The sequence below is a fragment of the Pelophylax lessonae genome, assembly GCF_965119305.1.
Source record: "Pelophylax lessonae genome assembly, chromosome: 9".
Classification (NCBI taxonomy): domain Eukaryota; kingdom Metazoa; phylum Chordata; class Amphibia; order Anura; family Ranidae; genus Pelophylax; species Pelophylax lessonae.
Window position 1 is genome coordinate 252,760,003 of NC_138776.1, and position 22,289 is coordinate 252,782,291.

The 22,289-nt window shown below is 46.1% G+C and overlaps 1 protein-coding gene across 1 annotated transcript in view; it reads right to left on the reverse strand.

The window, feature by feature from the left end:
- Nucleotides 1-79: 79 nt before the first annotated feature.
- LOC309562964 (uncharacterized protein) overlaps nucleotides 80-22,289 on the reverse strand; it is a 51,497-nt gene continuing 29,287 nt past the window's right edge. The window contains exons 2-7 of the mRNA XM_082267291.1: nucleotides 11,343-11,418; nucleotides 11,121-11,218; nucleotides 10,925-11,030; nucleotides 10,322-10,423; nucleotides 7,018-7,110; nucleotides 80-1,674 (exon numbers count right to left, since the gene is read on the reverse strand). Coding sequence (XP_082123417.1) covers nucleotides 113-1,674; nucleotides 7,018-7,110; nucleotides 10,322-10,423; nucleotides 10,925-11,030; nucleotides 11,121-11,218; nucleotides 11,343-11,376 — 1,995 coding nt within the window. The 5' untranslated portion in view covers nucleotides 11,377-11,418 and the 3' untranslated portion in view covers nucleotides 80-112. The remainder of the gene's footprint in view (nucleotides 1,675-7,017; nucleotides 7,111-10,321; nucleotides 10,424-10,924; nucleotides 11,031-11,120; nucleotides 11,219-11,342; nucleotides 11,419-22,289) is intronic.

Sequence of the window (22,289 nt, forward strand, 5' to 3'; positions counted from 1 at the left end):
TCTGGCTGAAGATTTTTCCACATTCAGTGCAGGAGAAAGGCTTCTGCGAGTCCTTTCATGGTTGGTCCTTTCATGATTTTTCGGCAAAACATTTCCCGCATAAAGAATGCGATTATGGCTTCTCCAATGGGGGAGTTCTCTGATGTGAAAGAAGATGGTCCTTTAGAGTAGACTTTTCAGAAAAACATTTCCCGCATTCGGAACAGGAAAACGTCTTAGAGTGTGTTTTCTGATGATACAGAAGGCTCCCTTTCTGGGAAAAACACTTCCCACATTCTGAACAGGAATACGGTTTTACCCCCGTGTGGGTTCTCTGATGAGCAAGAAGGTTGCTTTTCTTGGCAAAGCATCGCCCACATTCAGAACACGAATACGGCTTCTCCCCCAAATGAGTTCGCTGGTGATGGGCATAGGCTGACCTTTCTGCAAAACACTTCCCACATTTTGAACACGAATAAGGTTTCTCCCCTGTGTGAGTCCTCATGTGTGAAATAAGTTGGCCTCTCCGGATAAACCCTTTCCCGCAGTCAGAGCAGGGAAAGGGCTTCTCTTCTAAGTGAGTTCTCTGATGGTTGGCCAGAGTGGACCTCGCTGCAAAGCATTTCTCACATTTAGAACACGAGTAAGGTTTCTCTCCTGAGTGAGTCCTCATGTGTGAAATAAGATGGCCTCTCCGGGTAAACTCTTTCCCACAGTCAGTGCAGGAAAATGACTTCTCTTCTAAGTGAATTCTCTCATGGTTGGCCAGAGTGGCCTTTCCTGCAAAACATTTCCCACATTGGAGACAAGAATATGGCTTCTCACCAGCGTGAGTCCTCTGATGTGAGATAAGGTGTGCTCTTCGCTTAAAGTGCCTGCCACAGTCAGGACATGAACAAGGCTTCTCCCCAGAGTGACTTCTCTGATGTTTAGCAAGAGTTTTGGCTTCCCCAAAACACTTTCCACATTCGGAACAAGAGAAAGTCCTCTCCACTTTATGAGTCTTTTGATGGAAGATGAGATTTGCTCTACAGGGAAAACACTTCCCACAATCCGTACAGGAAAAAGGCTTCTCCCTTGTGTGGGTTCCCTGATGTTTAGTGAGTTTGATTCGAGATGTAAAACCTCTCCCGCATTCCAAGCATGAGAATGGCCTTTCTCCGGTGTGAACTTTTTCATGAGTAATGAGATTTGACCTCTGCGAAAAACATTTTCCACATTCTGAACATGAAAACGGCTTCTCTCCTGAGTGTATCCTCTGGTGGTTGGCCAGAGTCGCCCTATCGGCGAAACATCTCCCACATTCAGAACAAGAAAAAGGTTTCTCCCCTGTGTGAGTCCGCTGATGTACGGTCAGTTGGGCCCTCCATTTGAAACATTTGCCACATTCGGAACAAGAAAATGACTTCTCCAGGAGATGAGTCCTGTAGTGTCTAAGGAATCGTTGTTTTTGAGAAAAGCATTTCCCACATTTGGAACATGAATATGGTTTTTCCACTCCCTGATCTTGCTGGTGGGAGGTCTCTCCGTGTATAGAGGGATTAGATGATGGGTCTTCACCATAAATTACTATGCGGAGATTATGGGTAATGGGGTCTTCTCCTGGACAATCTGCTGTAATGTTATCACCATCTACTTCGCCATTTGGACAGAAAACTGGACATTTGTCTAGGGTTTTCCAGTCGAGTGGTCTATCTAGATGAATAAGAAATGGAGAAGAATAAGAATCTAGGTGAGGAGCAGATGACATTGCTAAATGTAACAAATTTGTGAACTTTTACTGCCGGTTCACACTGTTCCGACTTGTCAGGCGACTTGGTCGCCTGACAAGTAGCGGACCGTGCTGTGCAATAGGAACCGTTCTAATAGGAGCGACTTGCATTGACTTCCATAATGTGAAGTCGTTGCAAGCCGCGTCGAAGTCGCAGTGCACGGGCAATTGCATTAGTCGCCCGAAGTCGTGTCGGATCAGTGTGAACCGACACTAAAACCACCTACCTCACAGTACCAAAGTCACCATATTTTTAAACATTTCCTGAAACACCTCCAAACATACTAAGGCTCCTTTCACACAGTCCGCTGTCCGGTGCGGACCGCTCTCTGCTCAGCGGGGATCGATCCACCGATCCCCGCTGAGCAGGCGGATGACAGCTCCGTCTCCGCACTGTGTGTGGAGAGGGAGGTATCAGAGCCCCCGCTGCTCTCTATGGGGGAATCGGATGAGAACGGACCGCCTGTCCGTTCTCATCCAATCCCCTCTGATCCCCTGGACGGATGGAAAATAGGGTTTCCATCCGTCCGGATTTCACGGAAAGGATCGAACGCGGATGGCAGCGGGTGTCACTGCTGACATCCGCTGCCCCATAGGGATGCATAGAGGATCCGATCAGGTCCGCCTAAAAAACCTGACAGGCGGACCTGATCGGATCGTTTGTGTGAAAGGGGCCTTACAAATGCTCTAAATCTGAACCCACCTACAAATCATAATAAGGATAACATTTTTATGATGCTGAAAGTGCCTAGCATGCTATGAAATATATACACTGTCCTCTGGGTGTGATCAGAAGGGAGACGCTAACTTAAAGTTCAGATGTGTTTGAAAAACTGTTAACTGGATTTGCTCCCCCCCCCCTGGATTTGCCCCCCCCCCCCAAAAAAAAAAAAAATTGGTTATTTTTCTGACAAGTCGCGGTCCATTCAAACATTTGCCTGTCAAACATTTACGGTGTATATATACACACTTGCAATTCTGTTCAACCAGTCTCGGGGTCAAGGAACACCTGCCAGACAACACATTTAGATATGTAACATCCTTGGAGGCTACACTCAAGGAAGACAAACCAGTCTGGCGAGACTCCAGACCCTGCCTCAGCTTGTGACTGGACTAGGAAAGGACAAGAATGGGGCAATGAGGTCATCCATCCCGCCAGCTGTCTCCCAGTGGTTTTGATGGACCACAATGGGCAATGCAGTAAAGCATGGTTGGATTACAGTGCTCCCCTTCCCAGTCTGCTATGCAGAAGGATTACAGGAAGGCAATTTTAAGAGAGACTGTGGTACTACTTAGCTGTGTGCAAAAAATACAATGAGATGCAGTCACCCTAAAATAATATTTCTATTGGCACTCTGGATAAAGCCTTCTCCGTATACTTTTTCTCTCTTGCATCTATACGTAAGTTCTCACACAACCCTAAGCAACCTGAATTTTTCTTTTTATTTCGACTACTTTCCCTAAATCACAACAGCAACCTTTCCATATACATTTTCTCCATCCCCTAAAGGTACCATAAGTGGACCATGAGCCTTGAGACCTTTTGGCATTGTCTGGAACACCCCACCCCCCAAGAGTATTTACCATACCTATCCTCGTCAATGTTTTTTTTCCAAAGGTACCATGTGAAGCCTCTCAATCTTCCTACTTTCCTCAGCCAAGATCCTTCCTTTCATCTTGTTGTTTTTCTTACCTGCCTTTAACACCCTTCCCACCCATTTACTTTTCCTGTCTGAAAAACAGACTGTGTCTCATACACTGTCAATGAGCTGGACACACTCAAGAAGCAATCCCTCGTCTTCAATTTATCATGACAAGTCACAGTTTTCTGGTGGTTCTATTCTCGGAAATGCAATTTTGTTTAAGATTTTATTAAAGTTTTTGAATACAGCATAAAGACAAACCTCACATCATGAGAAAGTTAAGCACAACTTCCAAGCAGAGGTGACAAATGGATTGTGCAGACTGTGTGTGTTTATGATACAAAAACTTCAGAGAGGCTTACAATCTACTTCCTTTCACAGCACCTTCCCTACATAATAATCTAAGAGATTATTAAAGCTGCTTTAAAAGTCTGCATCTTGCTTAGCTGCTTCAAACTTCAAAGTAAACTGGAAGCCTGCTCTGGAAGACATCCTTTTGATGACGAAACATGTAGGGCGGAGCCTTCTGCTGATATCATTGGATACTGGAAGTCTACATGTTTTTGCCGGCTGTGTTCGATTTTGAATATATACCTATGTGTAAAAATATCTACCTGTGTGTAAGTGCAATTTTAAAGTGTAATAAAGATACCATATGATATTCTAAACTATAAGGAGAGTATATTAACGCTCCTATGGAGACGCCCATTACGGAGAAACGCATTGGGTGGAGCCACATCTGTGACATCATCACGCATGAGCTGGTGGGTGAGGTCCGCCACCGTGTTTGTAGCTGTGTCTAAACTACTGTTATTTTATCTTCTAAGGGCGTTTTCACACTAGCACTTTTGGTGCGCACCCGGGTTCGATTGATGTCAGAATTCGGTTATTTTTGATGATGTGAACACTGTCTTTGAACTCGGGTGCGAACCTTACCCGAGTCCACTTAAAAAGGGTGGTCTGGGGTACGGTTCATGTGAACTCCAGTACGGTTCGCTGCTGATGAGATCGCAATTGTACCAAAGCGAGCAATTCTATCCATTTTGGCACCTTCCCGTTTACAGCGGTTACCATACTGTACTATGAAGTGTCCTCCTCTTTCTACCCATGCATGAGAGTGGCAGTGAATTAGTGAACATATGCCTTAAGGTGTATTAACTATCTGCCCTGGAGAAAATTGCTGTGGGGATCTGATGACCCTTATTTACCAGCTGGGCTCTGTGGATAACTTACATAGCGAGATAGACCTCTATAATCTGAGATTCTAATCATCTGGGGAGAGGCATGAATCTATGTGGGGATGGCAGCCTTTTGAGCACATTTCACCCTGTGTCTGTCAGATGGTGAACACTGTCAAATCACTGGCATCCAAGGAATAAGACCGCACTATATGGATTGGATAGTAAACACGATATCCTCATGTAGCATAAGGAGCCAACTGGAAGTCTCAATACTGTTTTATTGTATGCAAGTACCCTGTGCTTTGTTCACACTGCAGAAGCGTGAGATTGGGAGGTGCATGCTGGGTAGCCAGCTGCACCGTATCCCAGAAGAATCTCAGAGCGGGCTTCAGATGCCCACACTCAAGACGACAGCTTACAAGATCCAGAGGGTGCAGTGAGCAACAATGCATTTACAAAGAAAGTAAATGAATACATATGCCATTTGCATTACATAAGCTGCAACTATGAAGGGGGTGCTTTAAAAAAAAAAAAAAGTCTGGAGGTCCACTTTAATTCTTCCACTGTTAAAACTTCAAAGACCTAGATGTCTGATACTTATGGAGATTTTTGCTTTGACAAGCATGTTTGTGCACCTGTACATCCTCCTGTCCCTTTCTGCAATTTGCAGTTCATCCATACAAGTACTCCTCTTCAGGGTGGACCCTTCTATCTTAAACAGCCCACCAAGCAAGCCAACAAGAAATCTTTAAAGCGTAAATTTACCTTTACAGAAAATCTGTAAGGTGACCATACACTGGACCCTCTCCCCATCCCACCCAGTACTGCTGTACCAGACTGCCGCAATCCCCTGTCAGACACCAGAAAAGAGGAAAAGGGATTTTGATCTCTAGGATGCCCTATAGTAAGGTTTCGCCACCGTCCCCGTGAAATCGTTGTGTTTTGGGTTTGGTGCCTCAAACCAAGGTTGTTGGGTCTTTAAGGGCAAGAGTAAACAAAGTAAAGTATCATAGAATAAAATTTGAACAGTTTATTTTCAAAAAAGTTAGGTAATAGACAAGTTTGTCGTGGATGGGTTTAAGGTCCATCGGTGAGAGAAGTGAAGAAGTAAGAAAGGTAGGTGACAAGGCGAAAAATTGTGACTTTTGAGGAACATTTGTCTCTGTTGTTCCATGCGTTTATTTCAGGCTTGGAACTTTGTTCAGAGGAAAATGTCCAGGAGATTATCCTACGCGTTTCGGCTGTAGAGGTATTAGCCTTTTTCAAGGATAAATCACCATGTATCTTTCTTTTGTCTGGTCCATGTGTGAAAGGTTTTCCCCAGGTTTCTAAGTCACATCAGGAACTAAGGCTGCTTAGGCTAAATCATATAGATTAGCTGTACTGGTAGAATCCAAAAAAGGAAGGAGTTCCTCAAGATGAAAAAGTTTGTAGTTTTTGTCAGGTATAGCAGAAAAAAACTGGTTCAAGTTGCAGCATCTCCCGGGGTGTTGTCTCCCCCTCAGCTGGAGTGGAGAGAAGCCTTCTCTCCACTCCAGCTAAGGATTCTACCAGTACAGCTAATCTATATGATTTAGCCTAAGCAGCCTTAGTTCCTGATGCAACTTAGAAACCTGGGGAAAACCTTTCACACATGGACCAGACAAAAGAAAGATACATGGTGACTTATCCTTGAAAAAGGCGAATACCTATACAGCCGAAACGCGTAGGGTAATCTCCTGGACATTTTCCTCTGAACAAAGTTCCAAGCCTGAAATACATGCATGGAACAACAGAGACAGATGTTCCTCAAAAGTCACCATTTTTCACCTTGTCACCTACCTTTCTAACTTCTTCACTTCTCTCACCGATGGACCTTAAACCCAGCCACGACAAACTTGTCTATTACCTAACTTTTTTGAAAATAAACTGTTCAAATTTTGTTCTATGATACTTTACTTTGTTTACTCTTGCCCTTAAAGTCCCAACAACCTTGGTTTGAGGCACCAAACCCAAAACACAAAGACACCAGAAAAGATGCTTCTCTGATCCGGGAATTGGAAACCCCCATGGCTTAATCTTGCTTAGCAAATATGAATTACAAGGACTATAATTAGCCAGCACTGTCACATGGATTGCGCCCGTACTGTAAGAGCCGCGAGGAGAGAAAGCCACCGGTATTCAAATCCCTGGAACGGTAAAACGCCTTTTCGGTATCTGACAGTAGGGGGGGGAACTGGTACAGCGGGACCGGGTGGGATGGGGAGGGGGGTCCAGTTTAAGGTCACCTTACTGATTTTTTTTTAAAGGTGAACTTACACTTTAAGGACTGCAGATCTGTGATTAATGCACCTAGGATGTTCAATGTCTATTGAAATGAATATATGACCTTTATCGGTGCCTCCATAGTGAACACAAGGCTCATAAAGCAAAATATTTGACTTGTGCCTGTAACAGAACTTACCTATAGGAATTTCCTCCTCTTTAATCTTCAAGTGTATTTCTTCCTCCTCTTCAACTTTAACAATTGTCTGAGTCTCTCTGGTGTCTCCCGGGTCTGTGAATAAAGAGGAGAGTGAAGCCCCCTGTACTGAGATGTATGAGAGACCCCCAGAGAGTTGTTAAACGCATAGTGGGACAAGTCCTAGACAGGTGTGCACTTACTTTAGTGTATTAAGAAGTGAGCAAGCATGAGCTTGGTTAAACCCTTCGATTACTACGAGGTGTACAATACATCACTGACTACCTAGGACAGGTCTCTGACTCTACGTGATTTTGGTAAGCTCTCAAAGCCCCAGGTCTCTGACTCTACGTGATTTTGGTAAGCTCTCAAAGCCCCAGGTCTCTGACTCTACGTCATTTTGGTAAACTCTCAAAGCCCCAGGTCTCTGACTCTACGTGATTTTGGTAAACTCTCAAAGCCCCAGGTCTCTGACTCTACGTCATTTTGGTAAACTCTCAAAGCCCCAGGTCTCTGACTCTACGTGATTTTGATAAGCTCTCAAAGCCCCAGGTCTCTGACTCTACGTCATTTTGGTAAACTCTCAAAGCCCCAGGTCTCTGACTCTACGTCATTTTGGTAAACTCTCAAAGCCCCAGGTCTCTGACTCTACGTGATTTTGATAAGCTCTCAAAGCCCCAGGTCTCTGACTCTACGTCATTTTGGTAAACTCTCAAAGCCCCAGGTCTCTGACTCTAAGTCATTTTGGTAAACTCTCAAAGCCCCAGGTCTCTGACTCTATGTGATTTTGGTAAGCTCTCAAAGCCCCAGGTCTCTGACTCTACGTGATTTTGGTAAACTCTCAAAGCCCCAGGTCTCTGACTCTACGTGATTTTGGTAAGCTCTCAAAGCCCCAGGTCTCTGACTATACGTGATTTTGGTAAACTCTCAAAGCCCCAGGTCTCTGACTCTACGTGATTTTGGTAAACTCTCAAAGCCCCAGGTCTCTGACTATACGTGATTTTGGTAAACTCTCAAAGCCCCAGGTCTCTGACTATATGTGATTTTGGTAGAGCGAACGGGACAAAATCTTCTGCTATAAATATAAATGTTTCAGACTCACTACTCTCACATAGTCGGGAAACTTTCCCATTTCAATGGCATGAGGTAGCTCTTCCATATCTAGGGATTAATCTCTCCCCTTCATACTCGTCCTTACATGAGGTTATTTATCCTTCCTGTTTTAGGCGCCTGGAGCAGCTACTTTCTAGTTGGGCCTTGTATGATCTCTCGTGGCTTGGTAGAATTCATGTGATCCAAATGACCATTTTGCCAAAACGTTGATATTTTTTCAGGTCTTTACCAGTAAGGGTCTGCAGGGTAGACGTTTTCTGCTTTCAGGCTAAAGTGTTAAAATTTATATTGGGCACTAAAGGCTATAGAGTGGGCCGCTGCACTTTGTTCGCTCCCCGATCAAGAGGGGGTCTTGGTGTTCCTGATTTCTACACTTATTATAAGGCAGTGCAAATAATGCAACTGTCCAGACTAATCAGAATGGGTTCAAATGGAACATCAGGCTATATTCTGTCCTTCACAACTGATTTCCTCCTGTGGCGCCCTCTCAAAAGAGGCCCTTATTGCAGTCACCTACACTTTCCCATTCCTTTGCTATATGGGATCGATCACGCTCTAGTCCTTTGCTGACCTCAACGTTCAACCCCCTAGCTCATATATTTCATAACCCAGATTTTCCTCTCAGTATGGACATTAGGGCATTTTAGTGGTGGAAAGAGAAGGGTCTACACCGTATCAGGCATTTCTTTTACTCATCGCAGCCCCTTTACTCTCCTATAGCTCCTCAGTCCTGGAGATGCCTCCAACGGAACGTTTCCTTTTCTATCAAATAGCCCAATTATTGCGGTCAATATGGCACTCGGGGGGATCCTCCTGCTCTAACAGCGTATGGGTTAGCAATGGTGTAATGAAGATCAGGGCTCTAGAGGGGGTATTTCCATGTTACACGAGTCGCTGCTCACTACATCGCAGAAGCAACTATATATGTTAGCCTGGGAGAGGCACCTTGACTGTACTGAAGACTTGGAGTCTTGGTGTTCCAGACTTCAAACTTCCTACAAAGGCATCCTCAATGTTTCTTTGATAGAAGCTAGCTTAAAGGTACTGACCAGATGGTATATAGTCCCTGCACACCTGGCCAGGATGTATAACACAGCTACCGCAGAATGCTTCAGAGGCTGTGATATGCGTGATTCTATGCTTCACATCTGGTGGAAGTGTCCTAAAATTAGGACCTACTGGAATAGGGTATTTTCGATGCTCTGGAAATTAACGGGGTTCTCTATTGAGCAACAACCCAATTTAGCTTTACTTAATGACCTACCTTCAGGATGGCCACGCCCACTGAAAGGCCTAATTTTCTTTATCTAGCTAGCAGCTAAGGTTATTATAGCAGGGATGGAAGACAGGGTGTCGATGATTGAGGCATAAAATCTCTTGGATCATGGTCCATAAACAGATTGCAGGGATCATTAATGATCGAAGTAAGCTGTTTGACCAGACCTGGGAGCCTTGGGCGAACTATATACATGTACCTTTGCCCATGACCCCGGGGGCGGTACAACCGTTGGACTTGTCTATTACACCAACCTCCTCTCTACCCTAACCTAATGTGTTTTTTTAGATCTTTATTCCCTCTGACATTCACCTTCTTTTTTTCTTCCTCCTCTTCTCTTCTTGGACCCCTTGTTGTCCCATTTTGATACCCATTATACTGTCTTAGTTGATGTGATATCAATGGTAACCAATAATACTCTGCACCGATCAGGAATACTTTTCCGAATGCCTTGTTATGTAACACGTTCTGTAACAGTACCAAGGGCTACAATCTGGGCTCCCATGCATTTTTGGGTTACGGTTAGTGGTTCTTGGTATTCAGTCTAGGCCTGCTATCATATGCCTATATTGTTATAATCACTATTTTATGTTTCGGAAATTTATTTCGTGTGTTGCTCTTGACAATGTGTTATTGTTGCCATGTGGGTTTTTTTTTTTTTTCTATGTTGACATGAATAAAAAAAAGTTGAACGTAAAAAAATAATTAAATACCGTTTTTGGATTGTGGTGCTCAGATGCAGCGAAGATCCGCTTTAATAAGACAGACAGAAGCCTTCCAGCTACAGCCAACTGACAACCCTCATGGGTGGGGCCCCAGGTAGCAGACTTTATTAGTGTATGAAATCTTTTGGGGGCTGATTTACATAATGTTAGACGTTGAAAATATTTTGTTCAACATTTAGTGTCTATTACTCACCTGTGCTTATAGGCATTTCCTCATCTTCAATCTTCACGCTTATTACTTCCTCCTCCTCCTCCATTTTGAAGTCTCTATGAGCGGCTCTGGTCTCTCCAGGATCTGTGAATAAAGATGAGAGTGAACCCCCTGTACTGAGATGGAACCCCAGAGAGTTGTGGGGGGGGTGACTGGTCAGGTAACCCCCACCTCTGCTGATCCCCCGCTCAGTAGTAACCCCCAGCTCTGCTGATCCCCTGCACAGTAGTTGCCCCCACCTCTGCTGATCCCCCGCTCAGTAGTAGCCCCCAGCTCTGCTGATCCCCCGCTCAGTAGTAACCCCCAGCTCTGCTGATCCCCCACTCAGTAGTAACCCCCAGCTCTGCTGATCCTCTGGTTTTCTGATCCTCCTGATCCCGTCTCTCAGCTTAACACACAATGACATGATGTGAGGAGGAGAGCCGGAGTCTAATAGAGGCTGATGGCTCCTGAGTCCCCCACTGGGCACATACTGTCCCCCCATTACTGTCTACTGACAGAGGAGGTGGGAGAAGAAGAGATTGTTGTATTGACTGAACAAGGAGAATCTGGGACTCTTCTCTGGATTTACTGTTTATTACTCACCTGTGCTGATCTTTGGAAATATTTCATCCTCCTTACATGGCTCATCACTTCCCACATTCCCCTTTTCCGCTTCCTCTTTCACTTTAACACCAATAAGACTTTCACCCTGAATAAGGCAAACATAAACCCGGGGCATTGTATTAAATAAAAAAGCTGTACAATGTTACACAACCAGTAGACACTTAGTCCAATCTACCTGATCCTCCTGAGGGATCTCCTGATCTTCCTGTGTGGAGTCCCGGGAATACAGAGGACGGGGACATCTCTCTGGTGGGTTCCCATTACTGGATCCATCTGTAGGAAACACACACACTGACTGAATACATTGTTTCTTTGTCTTTATATCAGAGGATGGGTGTATCTAGGGGGATCCTCAATACTCTTCTCTCCTTTACAAGAAATTAAAGCCTCCTCTTACCCGGTGATGTGAGGGGCGGCCGCTTCTCCATCATGACGTCCTTGTAGATATCCTTGTGTTCTTCTATATACTCCCACTCTTTTGAATGACTGAGTCTGTAGTTAAAATAAAAGTTGAGTTGTAAAGCTCACAATAAATCAGTGTTATCCACAGCATTTATTAAACATAGTTCTATCTTCATCCATCGCAATATAAAGATAGAAGGGCACACCTTGTTTCTTGTGTAGGTCTCATGTTCCTCAGGAACGGGAATCCTCAGGTCTCATGTTCCTCAGGAACAGGAATCCTCAGGTCTCATGTTCCTCAGGAACGGGAATCCTCAGGTCTCATGTTCCTCAGGAACGGGAATCCTCAGGTCTCAGGTTCCTCAGAAACGGGAATCCTCAGGTCTCATGTTCCCCCTTCATCTTTGCTCTCCTCCTTTCTCAGCTTTCCATCTCAATGTTGAATCTAATTCCCAGACACATCTATTCCTACACTGTTCTGTGGATCCCAGCAGTGCTGTATCTTGGCCTAGGCCAACAAAGCCTAGGCCTAGGGCGGCACTTTGAAGGGGGGCAGCAAAAAGCTGCCCCCCACACGAAAAAAAACAGCCTCCTCCCAGCTTCTGCATGAAAAGGGTCCCTGCCGGCTTACGCTACACTTTTAGTATAGTGCCAGTCCTATGGGGCAAATGGGGCTAGAGGGCAAGGTCCAGGAGGCACTGATGAGGTGGCACTGATAAGCTTCACTGATGGGGCTACACTGATAAGGCAGCACTGGTATGTGGCACTGATGGGCGCTAATAGGCTTTACTGATGGGCACTAGTATGCTGCTCTGATTTCCACTGATGAGGCGGCAATGGTGGGTACTGATAAACTGCACTGATGGGCACTAATTAGGCCGCACTGATAAGTTTTACTGATGGGGCTGCATTGATATGTTCCACTAATAGGCACTGATAGGCTGCACTGATGGCCAGTGATGAGGCTGCACTGATGGCCGCTGATGAGATGCACTGATGGGCACTGATATGATGCACTAATGGGCACTGATAGGCTGCACTGGTGGGCACTGATGGGACTGTACTAATGGCCACTGATGAGGCTGCACGGATGGGAACTGATGAGGCTACACTGATGGGCATTGATAGACTGTGGTTGTGGTCTGTGGTTTACAGATGACAGGGTGGGTCATAAACAGGAAGGGGTGTGGCCTTTACAGGAAGGGGTGGGTCATATTTAAATTAGGGGAGCCCACGTTTAGTCAGGCCTAGGGCAGCACAAAACCTAAATACACCACTGGATCCCAGGGGTGGTCACCAAGATCTACCAGCGTTGCACCCATCCAATCCTGCCCTTTCAGCACTGACAGCTTACATGTTATACTTACCAGCTCTGTGCAATGTTTTTTTGTAAATCCTCCTTTACAGTAGGGCTGCTTCCCCAATGTATGGTTTAAATGTCTGTTTATGTCTAGGAGACCAGGAACAGCAGTTTTGCTTACCTGATCCTCCTCTTCCAGGCAGCCCAGCACTTCCCTCAATTAGTGGACTGCTCCCCGGTGTCCTATCATCCTGTGAAGCTATGGGACCTGCATTGGTCTTGATGACACTAGAGGACCTGTGATGGCAGGTGGGGACCAGTCTAGCAACAACAAGGGAATTTGAGGGAGCAGGGGATCAAGTAAGGTAAACTATTTCTTTGCGGTCCCTAGACATATACGAGCATTTAACCTTTGCAGTGCGGTGGCATCCCCATTGCAAGAAAGGATTTTTCTTTACCCTGAAGCTTTACGGGCTGGTTCACACCAGATGCGGTGGGACTGAGTTGAATGGCTGATCCAGAGCAGTCTCACCACATGGACGAGGTAAAATGCACTGTTAACAACCGGGGGAAACTGGAAGTGATGTATTCTCATCGCTTCCCGCTTCCTATATCAGGCCGCCCTCCTCCTTCCCCCCCGCCAGAGAGCCAATCCGCATGAGCAGCGCGCTTCGCGCATGCGCATTAGGGACCCGCCAATGAAGCCGCAAGGCTTCGCTGCCGGGTTCCCTCACCGGCAATGGCGGCGGCAGCACCCGACAGACGATGGAAACATCGACTGCGGTGCCGACATTGCTGGACTCCAGGACAGGTAAGTGTCCTAATATTAAAAGTCAGCAGCTACAGTGTGAATTTAAAATTTTGGAGGGGGTGAGGCTGGAACACCGCTTTAAAGAACGACCCTTCTCTACCTATAACAGACTGATCTCCACTGGCTTCCGCTCACCCAACGAATTAAATTCTAATTAAATACTAATAACATCTTACAAAGCAATCCACAGCTTAGCCCCCAACTACATCACCAGCCTCGTCTCAAAATACCAACCTAATCGCTCTCTTCGTTCCTCTCAAAACCTCCTTCTCTCTAGCTCCCTCATCACCTCCTCCCATGCTCGCCTCCAGGACTTTTCCAGAGCCTCTCCAATCCTATGGAACTCCTTTCCCTTATCTGTCCGATTATCTCCTACTCTATTAGCTTTTAGGCGGTCTCTGAAAACCCTCCTCTTCAGAGAAGCCTATCCTACCAACACCTAATAAATGTACCTCCATTTCCCCCAATAAATGTACCTCCATTTCCCCCATCAACCCATCCCCCACGGTTGTTGCCATTTGTTTCACTTGACCCTCCCTTCTAGATTGTAAGCTCTAACGAGCAGGGTCCTCTAGTTCCTCCTGTTTCGAACTGTATTGTAACTGTATTGTCTTCCCTCACATTGTAAAGCGCTGCGCAAACTGTTGGCGCTATATAAATCCTGTATAATAATAATAATCTGGGGGGAGATAACGACCAAGCGACTCCATTCCCCACCAACTGGCGTAATTCTATAAGATGCGGGTTGTGAATATGCCCCAGCGCCATCAGAGCTGACCATCTAATGTTCTACACATCAGAGGATCTGCAGAGGTGACCTGATCCCCCCCCCCCCCAGATAGCAGGCACCCCCTCCTCTCATAACAAGAAGACATTATTACCTCCTCAGTACTGGGCACACACACTCTCCAGCCGAATTTCCACCAGCAGCTGCTGGACATAAAGAGAAGAGTTCCTGTAAGTTTTCTATTTCCACTTGAGCTACAAGAAAATGGCCACATGTCTCTTTTTTTCACTCTGCGCACGCGCAAGCTAAAGACAATAGCCGCCCACCTTCATATCCGGTCTCTCTGCGCACGCGCATCTCCATAGCAACCAGGAGATAAATGTAAGCTGAAGAGAGCAAAGTGTTCTATCAGAGTACCCTATACGTCACTTCCGGTTACCGTCATCCTCATCGTATGCCTTATAAGGAAGACACCGCCCACTGGGCTTCTCCACAGCAGAGCGACCGCTAGAGAACAAACTTCAACCGAACTTTTTACTCTTCTAAAGCGAGGCGGCCATTTTCTTGTAGCGTAAAGTTTGTGAAATGAACATTAAACAAAGATGTTTATTATATATATATATATATATATATATATATATATATATATATATATATAATTGTTTTTTTAATATTAATGTTCTATGTCAAATGAGAGGTGTTAACCCGTTTTATAATAAAGTATTGTTAGTTTAGTGGCCATTTTATTGTAGCTGGAGAAGGAGAGATGTTGGTATTGATGACTTCCTGGTGTGTCAGACTTTGTGTGGCTACAGATGAGGGAGTAATAAAAGGAAGAGAAGCAGGGAAGGTCACCTGATGTCACACTGCACCCTCCCAGAGTTACCAACTTTCCCCCCAAAAACATTTTAGGGACACTTTTTTCCAAAAACTCAGTGAAGGTGGAGTCAGATGTTAAGTTGGGGCGGGGCATTCATTTTGTGGGTGTGTCCAAGGCCCAAAAAATTGTGGCGCTGCGATAATGGGCATGGCTTAAATGACAATAAATGTTAGGCGTGGCTGAAAAGGGGGTGTGGTTAAATAGGGTCTGTTTACAATCACCTTTCCATAGGGATGCATGGACCTTCCCATCGGGTCGGTCGGACGGACGGACAGACGAATCTGGGAAGGGGTCAGCAAGGAGTGACTGTCCAATTCCTCACAGTCCAGTGACTGCTGGATAAAAAAAACCTTTACCTTTAAAGTCCCCCTGAAGCATCAGAGCCCCCCTTTACCATCAGAATCTCCCCTTTACATTCAGAGCCCCCCCCCTTTACTGTCAAAGTCCCCCCTTTACATTTAAGGTCTCCTTTATCATCAGAGCCCCCCTTTACCATCAAAATCTCCCCTTTACATTCCGGGCCTCCTTTACATTCAGAGCCCCCCTTTACCATCAGAATCTCCCTTTACCATCAGAATCTCCCTTTACCATCAGAATCTCCCTTTACCATCAGAATCTCCCTTTACCATCAGAATCTCCCCTTTACATTCCGGGCCCCCCTTTACCATCAGAATCTCCCCTTTACCATCAGAATCTCCCCTTTACATTCCAGGCCCCCCTTTACATTCAGAGCCCCCCTTTACCATCAGAATCTCCCCTTTACATTCCAGGCCCCCCTTTACATTCAGAGCCCCCCTTTACCATCAGAATCTCCCCTTTACATTCCAGGCCCCCTTTACCATCAGAATCTCCCTTTACCATCAGAATCTCCCCTTTACATTCTGGGCCCCCCTTTACATTCAGAGCCCCCCTTTACCATCAGAATCTCCCCTTTACATTCCAGGCCCCCCTTTACATTCAGAGCCCCCCTTTACCATCAGAATCTCCCCTTTACATTCCGGGCCCCCTTTACATTCAGAGCCCCCCTTTACCATCAGAATCTCCCCTTTACATTCCGGGCCCACCTTTACATTCAGAATCTCCCTTTTCCATTCAAAGTCCTCCTTTACCATCTGAACCCCCTTTACCATCAGAGCCCCCCTTACCATCAGAATCTCCCCTTTACATTCAGAGCCCCCCCCCTTTACTGTCAAAGTCCCCCCTTTACATTTAAGGTCTCCTTTATCATCAGAGCCCCCCTTTACCATCAAAATCTCCCCTTTACATTCCGGGCCTCCTTTACATTCAGAGCCCCCCTTTACAATCAGAGCCTCCCTTTACCATCAGAATCTCCCTTTACCATCAGAATCTCCCTTTACCATCAGAATCTCCCCTTTACATTCCGGGCCCCCCTTTACCATCAGAATCTCCCCTTTACATTCCGGGCCCCCCTTTACCATCAAAATCTCCCCTTTACATTCCGGGCCTCCTTTACATTCAGAGCCCCCCTTTACAATCAGAGCCTCCCTTTACCATCAGAATCTCCCTTTACCATCAGAATCTCCCTTTACCATCAGAATCTCCCCTTTACATTCCGGGCCCCCCTTTACCATCAGAATCTCCCCTTTACATTCCGGGCCCCCCTTTACCATCAGAATCTCCCCTTTACATTCCGTGCCCCCCTTTACCATCAGAATCTCCCCTTTACATTCCGTGCCCCCCTTTACCATCAGAATCTCCCCTTTACATTCCAGGCCCCCTTTACCATCAGAGCCCCCCTTTACAATCAGAGCCCCCCTTTACCATCAGAATCTCCCTTTACCATCAGAATCTCCCCTTTACATTCAGAGCCCCCCTTTACCATCAGAATCTCCCCTTTACATTCCAGGCCCCCTTTACCATCAGAGCCCCCCTTTACCATCAGAATCTCCCTTTACCATCAGAATCTCCCTTTACAATCAGAGCCCCCCTTTACCATCAGAATCTCCCTTTACCATCAGAATCTCCCCTTTACATTCCGGGCCCCCCTTTACCATCAGAATCTCCCTTTACCATCAGAATCTCCCCTTTACATTCTGGGCCCCCCTTTACATTCAGAGCCCCCCTTTACCATCAGAATCTCCCCTTTACATTCCAGGCCCCCCTTTACATTCAGAGCCCCCCTTTACCATCAGAATCTCCCCTTTACATTCCAGGCCCCCTTTACCATCAGAATCTCCCTTTACCATCAGAATCTCCCCTTTACATTCTGGGCCCCCCTTTACATTCAGAGCCCCCCTTTACCATCAGAATCTCCCCTTTACATTCCAGGCCCCCCTTTACATTCAGAGCCCCCCTTTACCATCAGAATCTCCCCTTTACATTCCGGGCCCACTTTACATTCAGAGCCCCCCTTTACCATCAGAATCTCCCCTTTACATTCCGGGCCCCCTTTACATTCAGAGCCCCCCTTTACCATCAGAATCTCCCCTTTACATTCCGGGCCCCCTTTACATTCAGAGCCCCCCTTTACCATCAGAATCTCCCTTTACCATCAGAATCTCCCTTTACCATCAGAATCTCCCCTTTACATTCCGGGCCCCCCTTTACCATCAGAATCTCCCCTTTACATTCCGGGCCCCCCTTTACCATCAGAATCTCCCCTTTACATTCAGAGCCCCCCCCCTTTACTGTCAAAGTCCCCCCTTTACATTTAAGGTCTCCTTTATCATCAGAGCCCCCCTTTACCATCAAAATCTCCCCTTTACATTCCGGGCCTCCTTTACATTCAGAGCCCCCCTTTACAATCAGAGCCTCCCTTTACCATCAGAATCTCCCTTTACCATCAGAATCTCCCCTTTACATTCCGGGCCCCCCTTTACCATCAGAATCTCCCCTTTACATTCCGGGCCCCCCTTTACCATCAGAATCTCCCCTTTACATTCCGTGCCCCCCTTTACCATCAGAATCTCCCCTTTACATTCCGTGCCCCCCTTTACCATGAGAATCTCCCCTTTACATTCCAGGCCCCCTTTACCATCAGAGCCCCCCTTTACAATCAGAGCCCCCCTTTACCATCAGAATCTCCCTTTACCATCAGAATCTCCCCTTTACATTCAGAGCCCCCCTTTACCATCAGAATCTCCCCTTTACATTCCAGGCCCCCTTTACCATCAGAGCCCCCCTTTACAATCAGAGCCCCCCTTTACCATCAGAATCTCCCTTTACCATCAGAATCTCCCCTTTACATTCAGAGCCCCCCTTTACCATCAGAATCTCCCCTTTACATTCCGGGCCCCCCTTTACCATCAGAATCTCCCTTTACCATCAGAATCTCCCCTTTACATTCTGGGCCCCCCTTTACATTCAGAGCCCCCCTTTACCATCAGAATCTCCCCTTTACATTCCAGGCCCCCCTTTACATTCAGAGCCCCCCTTTACCATCAGAATCTCCCCTTTACATTCCAGGCCCCCCTTTACATTCAGAGCCCCCCTTTACCATCAGAATCTCCCCTTTACATTCCGGGCCCCCTTTACATTCAGAGCCCCCCTTTACCATCAGAATCTCCCCTTTACATTCCAGGCCCCCCTTTACATTCAGAGCCCCCCTTTACCATCAGAATCTCCCCTTTACATTCCGGGCCCACCTTTACATTCAGAATCTCCCTTTTCCATTCAAAGTCCTCCTTTACCATCTGAACCCCCTTTACCATCAGAGCCCCCCTTACCATCAGAGTCGACCCTTTCCATTCAGAGCCCCCCCCCCCCTTTACTATCAAAGTCCTCCTTTACATTCAAGGTTCTCCTTTACCATCAGAGCCCCCCTTTACATTCAGAGCCCCCCTTACCATCAGAGTCAACCATTTACATTCAGAGCCCCCCCTTTACTATCAAAGTCCCCCCTTTACATTCAAGGTTCTCCTTTACCATCAGAGCACCCTCTTTACCATCAGAGTCGACCATTTACATTCAAAGTCCTCCTTTACCATCAGAGCCCCCCTTTAATATCAGAGCCCCCCTTACCATCAGAGCCCCCCTTTAATATCAGAGCCCCCCTTTAATATCAGAGCCCCCCTTTAATATCAGAGCCCCCCTTTAATATCAGAGCCCCCCTTTAATATCAGAGCCCCCCTTTAATATCAGAGCCCCCCTTTACCATCAGAGCCCCCTTTACCGTCAGAGCCCCCCTTACTATCAGAGTCCCCTTTTACATTCAGAGCCCCCCCCTTTACATTCAGTCACTCTTTACATTCAAAGTCGTCCTTTACCATTAGAGCCCCCCCTTTACATTCAGAGTCCCCCCTTTACTATCAAAGTCCCCCCTTTACATTCAAGGTTCTCCTTTACCATCAGAGCACCCTCTTTACCATCAGATTCGACCCTTTACATTCAGAGTCCTCCTTTACCATCAGAGCCCCCCTTTAATATCAGAGCCCCCCTTACCATCAGAGCCCCCCTTTAATATCAGAGCCCCCCTTTACCATCAGAGCCCCCTTTACCGTCAGAGCCCCCTTTACATTCAAAGTCGTCCTTTACCATCAGAGCCCCCCTTACTATCAGAGTCCCCTTTTACATTCAGAGCCCCCCCCTTTACATTCAGTCACTCTTTACATTCAAAGTCGTCCTTTACCATTAGAGCCCCCCCTTTACATTCAGAGTCCCCCCTTTACATTCAAAATCCTCCATTACCATCAGAGCCCCCCCTTTACATTCAGTGAACACAGGAGCGATTGGTACAGATCGATAACTGTATTCATTCAGGAAGGAGCTGGTAAGCAGGACATGTTCAGCAGCCCCAGGCTCTCCATCCTGACATCGATCTCCGGCTCCAGCAACATCTGCAGCCGGCAGCAAGGGGAGGATGGGAAGCCAGCCAGCACTGCAGGGAGGGGGTGTTGGGAAATGATGGGCGGGACAGTACGGGGGGGGGGGACCAAAGCAGCGGAGGATCCATTTGCAGAGTTAAATCCCCCCCAGTGGCTCCCCTGCAGCACCCAAAGCTGGTGGGAGAGAAGAGGAGGAGAAGGGGGCAGCTGCAGGGGACCAACAGTGGATTGGGGCTGCAAAAAGGGGGGAGTAAGAGACAGACTGACCTGTAAGCAGGATTGCTCTAGGCAAGGCGGCATCTGAAGGGTGCAGAGAGGAGGCAAGAAAGATGCTGTGCAGCAAGCCCCCCCCCCCCCCACAATAAAGTTGCCCCCAGGGTATATACCCTTTCTGCCCCCCCCCTTTTCTCTTGAATAAGTTTATCTTTGTCTGCCCATCATAGCCAGGCCTCCCTTCGTCTCCCCTTTCCTTGGGGGGAAAATAATTATTCGATCTCCTGCGCATTTTGTAAGTTTGCCCATTTACAAAGAAGTGAAGGGTCTAGAATTGTTATCATGGGTGTATTTTAACCACTTTAATACCGGGCACTTTTACCCCCCTTTCTGCCCAGGCCAATATTCAGCTTTTAGCGCTGTTGCATTTTGAATGACAATTGCGCGGTCATGCGACCCTGTACCTAAACCAAATTTATGTCCTTTGTTTTCCCAAAAAATAGAACTTTCTTATGGTGGTATTTAATCACTGCAAGTTTTTTTTTCCTTTTTGCTAAGCAAACAGCTGCAGTTAGAGCCTGGCAAAGCATCAGAGAGAAGGAAACCCAGTCTTTGGTTCTCTGGGTTCCGGACTTCAGGCAGTCATTGCCAGTAAAGGATTCTCAACAAAATATTAAAAATTAACATTTTATTTATGATTATATTCATTTGTCCAAATGCATTTGAGCTCCTGAAAATGGAGGGACTGCATATAAAAATGGTTGCAGTTCTTAAAATTTGTACTTTATATTTATGTTTAATCACTTGAATTAAAGCTGAAAGTCTGCAAATTAAATTAAACTGTTTTTTTTTTTTTTTTCACTTTATTCTGGTGGCATACAGAGCCAAAAGTATGAAAATTGTGCCCGTGTCTGAATATACATGGACCCAACTATATGTGCCCGGGTCAATATTCATGAATTGGGTTTACATCCACTTTAACCGCTTGCCGACCGCCGCACGACTATTTACGCCAGCAGCCAGCCCCTCACAGGCAAAGCGACGTAGTACTACGTCGCTAGCCTGTGAGGGTCTAGCGCGCTCCCGCGCGGTCACTGACCCCCCCGCGCGTGTGCCCGGCGGACTCGATCGTCCGTTAGAACAGGAAAAAGGCAGGCGGCTAATGTAAACAAGCCGCCTGTCATTCTCCCCTGTGTATGAATAGTGATCATACGGTTCTACTATGTAGGACCGTTGATCACTGTTCATACACCTCAAGCCACAGCCAATCACAGTTACAATCACGCCCCTAGGGACACACATAGCCCCTCCCTCTCCAATAAAATTAACCCTTTCACTGCCAGTGTCAGTTTACAGTAACAGTGCATATTTATAGCAATGATTACTGTAGTAATGTCACTGGTAACCCCAGAAGTGTCAAAAATGTCAGTCAAGGATCCGATCTGTCCGCCGCAATGTCGCAGTACCGCAAAAAAAAAAAATCGCAGATCGCCGCCATTACGCGTTAAAAAAAAAAAAACAACAAAAATGACAAAAATCTTTCCCTTTGTTAGTAAACGCGATAACTTTTGCGCAAACCAATCAAAATACGCTTTTTGCGATTTTTTTTTTACCAAACATATGTAGCAGAAAACAAATTGGCCGAAAATGTTAAAAAATTTTGATTTTTACATTTTTTTGGGGGGAATTTCATATAAAAAAATGTGAAAAATATTGTTATTTTTGCAAAATTGACGCTCTTTTTTTGTTTATAGCGCATGATCAAAAAATCGCACAGGTGATCAAATACCACCAAAAGAAAGCTCTGTTTGTGGGAAAAAAAGGACGTCAATTTCATTTGGGTACAGCGTCGCACGACCGCGCAATTGTCCGTTAAAGTCACGCAGTGCCGAATCGCAAAATACCCCCTGGTCTTTTAGCAGCAAAATCCTCCGGGGCTTAAGTGGTTAAACTGTTTTTTTTTTTTTTTTCATTTTATTCTGGTGGCATACAGAGCCAAAAGTATGAAAATTGTGCCCGTGTCTGAATATATATGAACCTAACTGTATGTGCCCGGGTCAATATTCATGAATTGGGTTTACATCCACTTTGAGGATTTAGAGAAGATCTGTAAAGAAGAGTGGAAAGAAATCCCTCCTGAGATGAGTGCAAACCTGGTCACCAACTACAAGAAACATCTGACCTCTGTGCTTGCCAACAAGGGTTTCTCCACCAACTACTAAGTCAT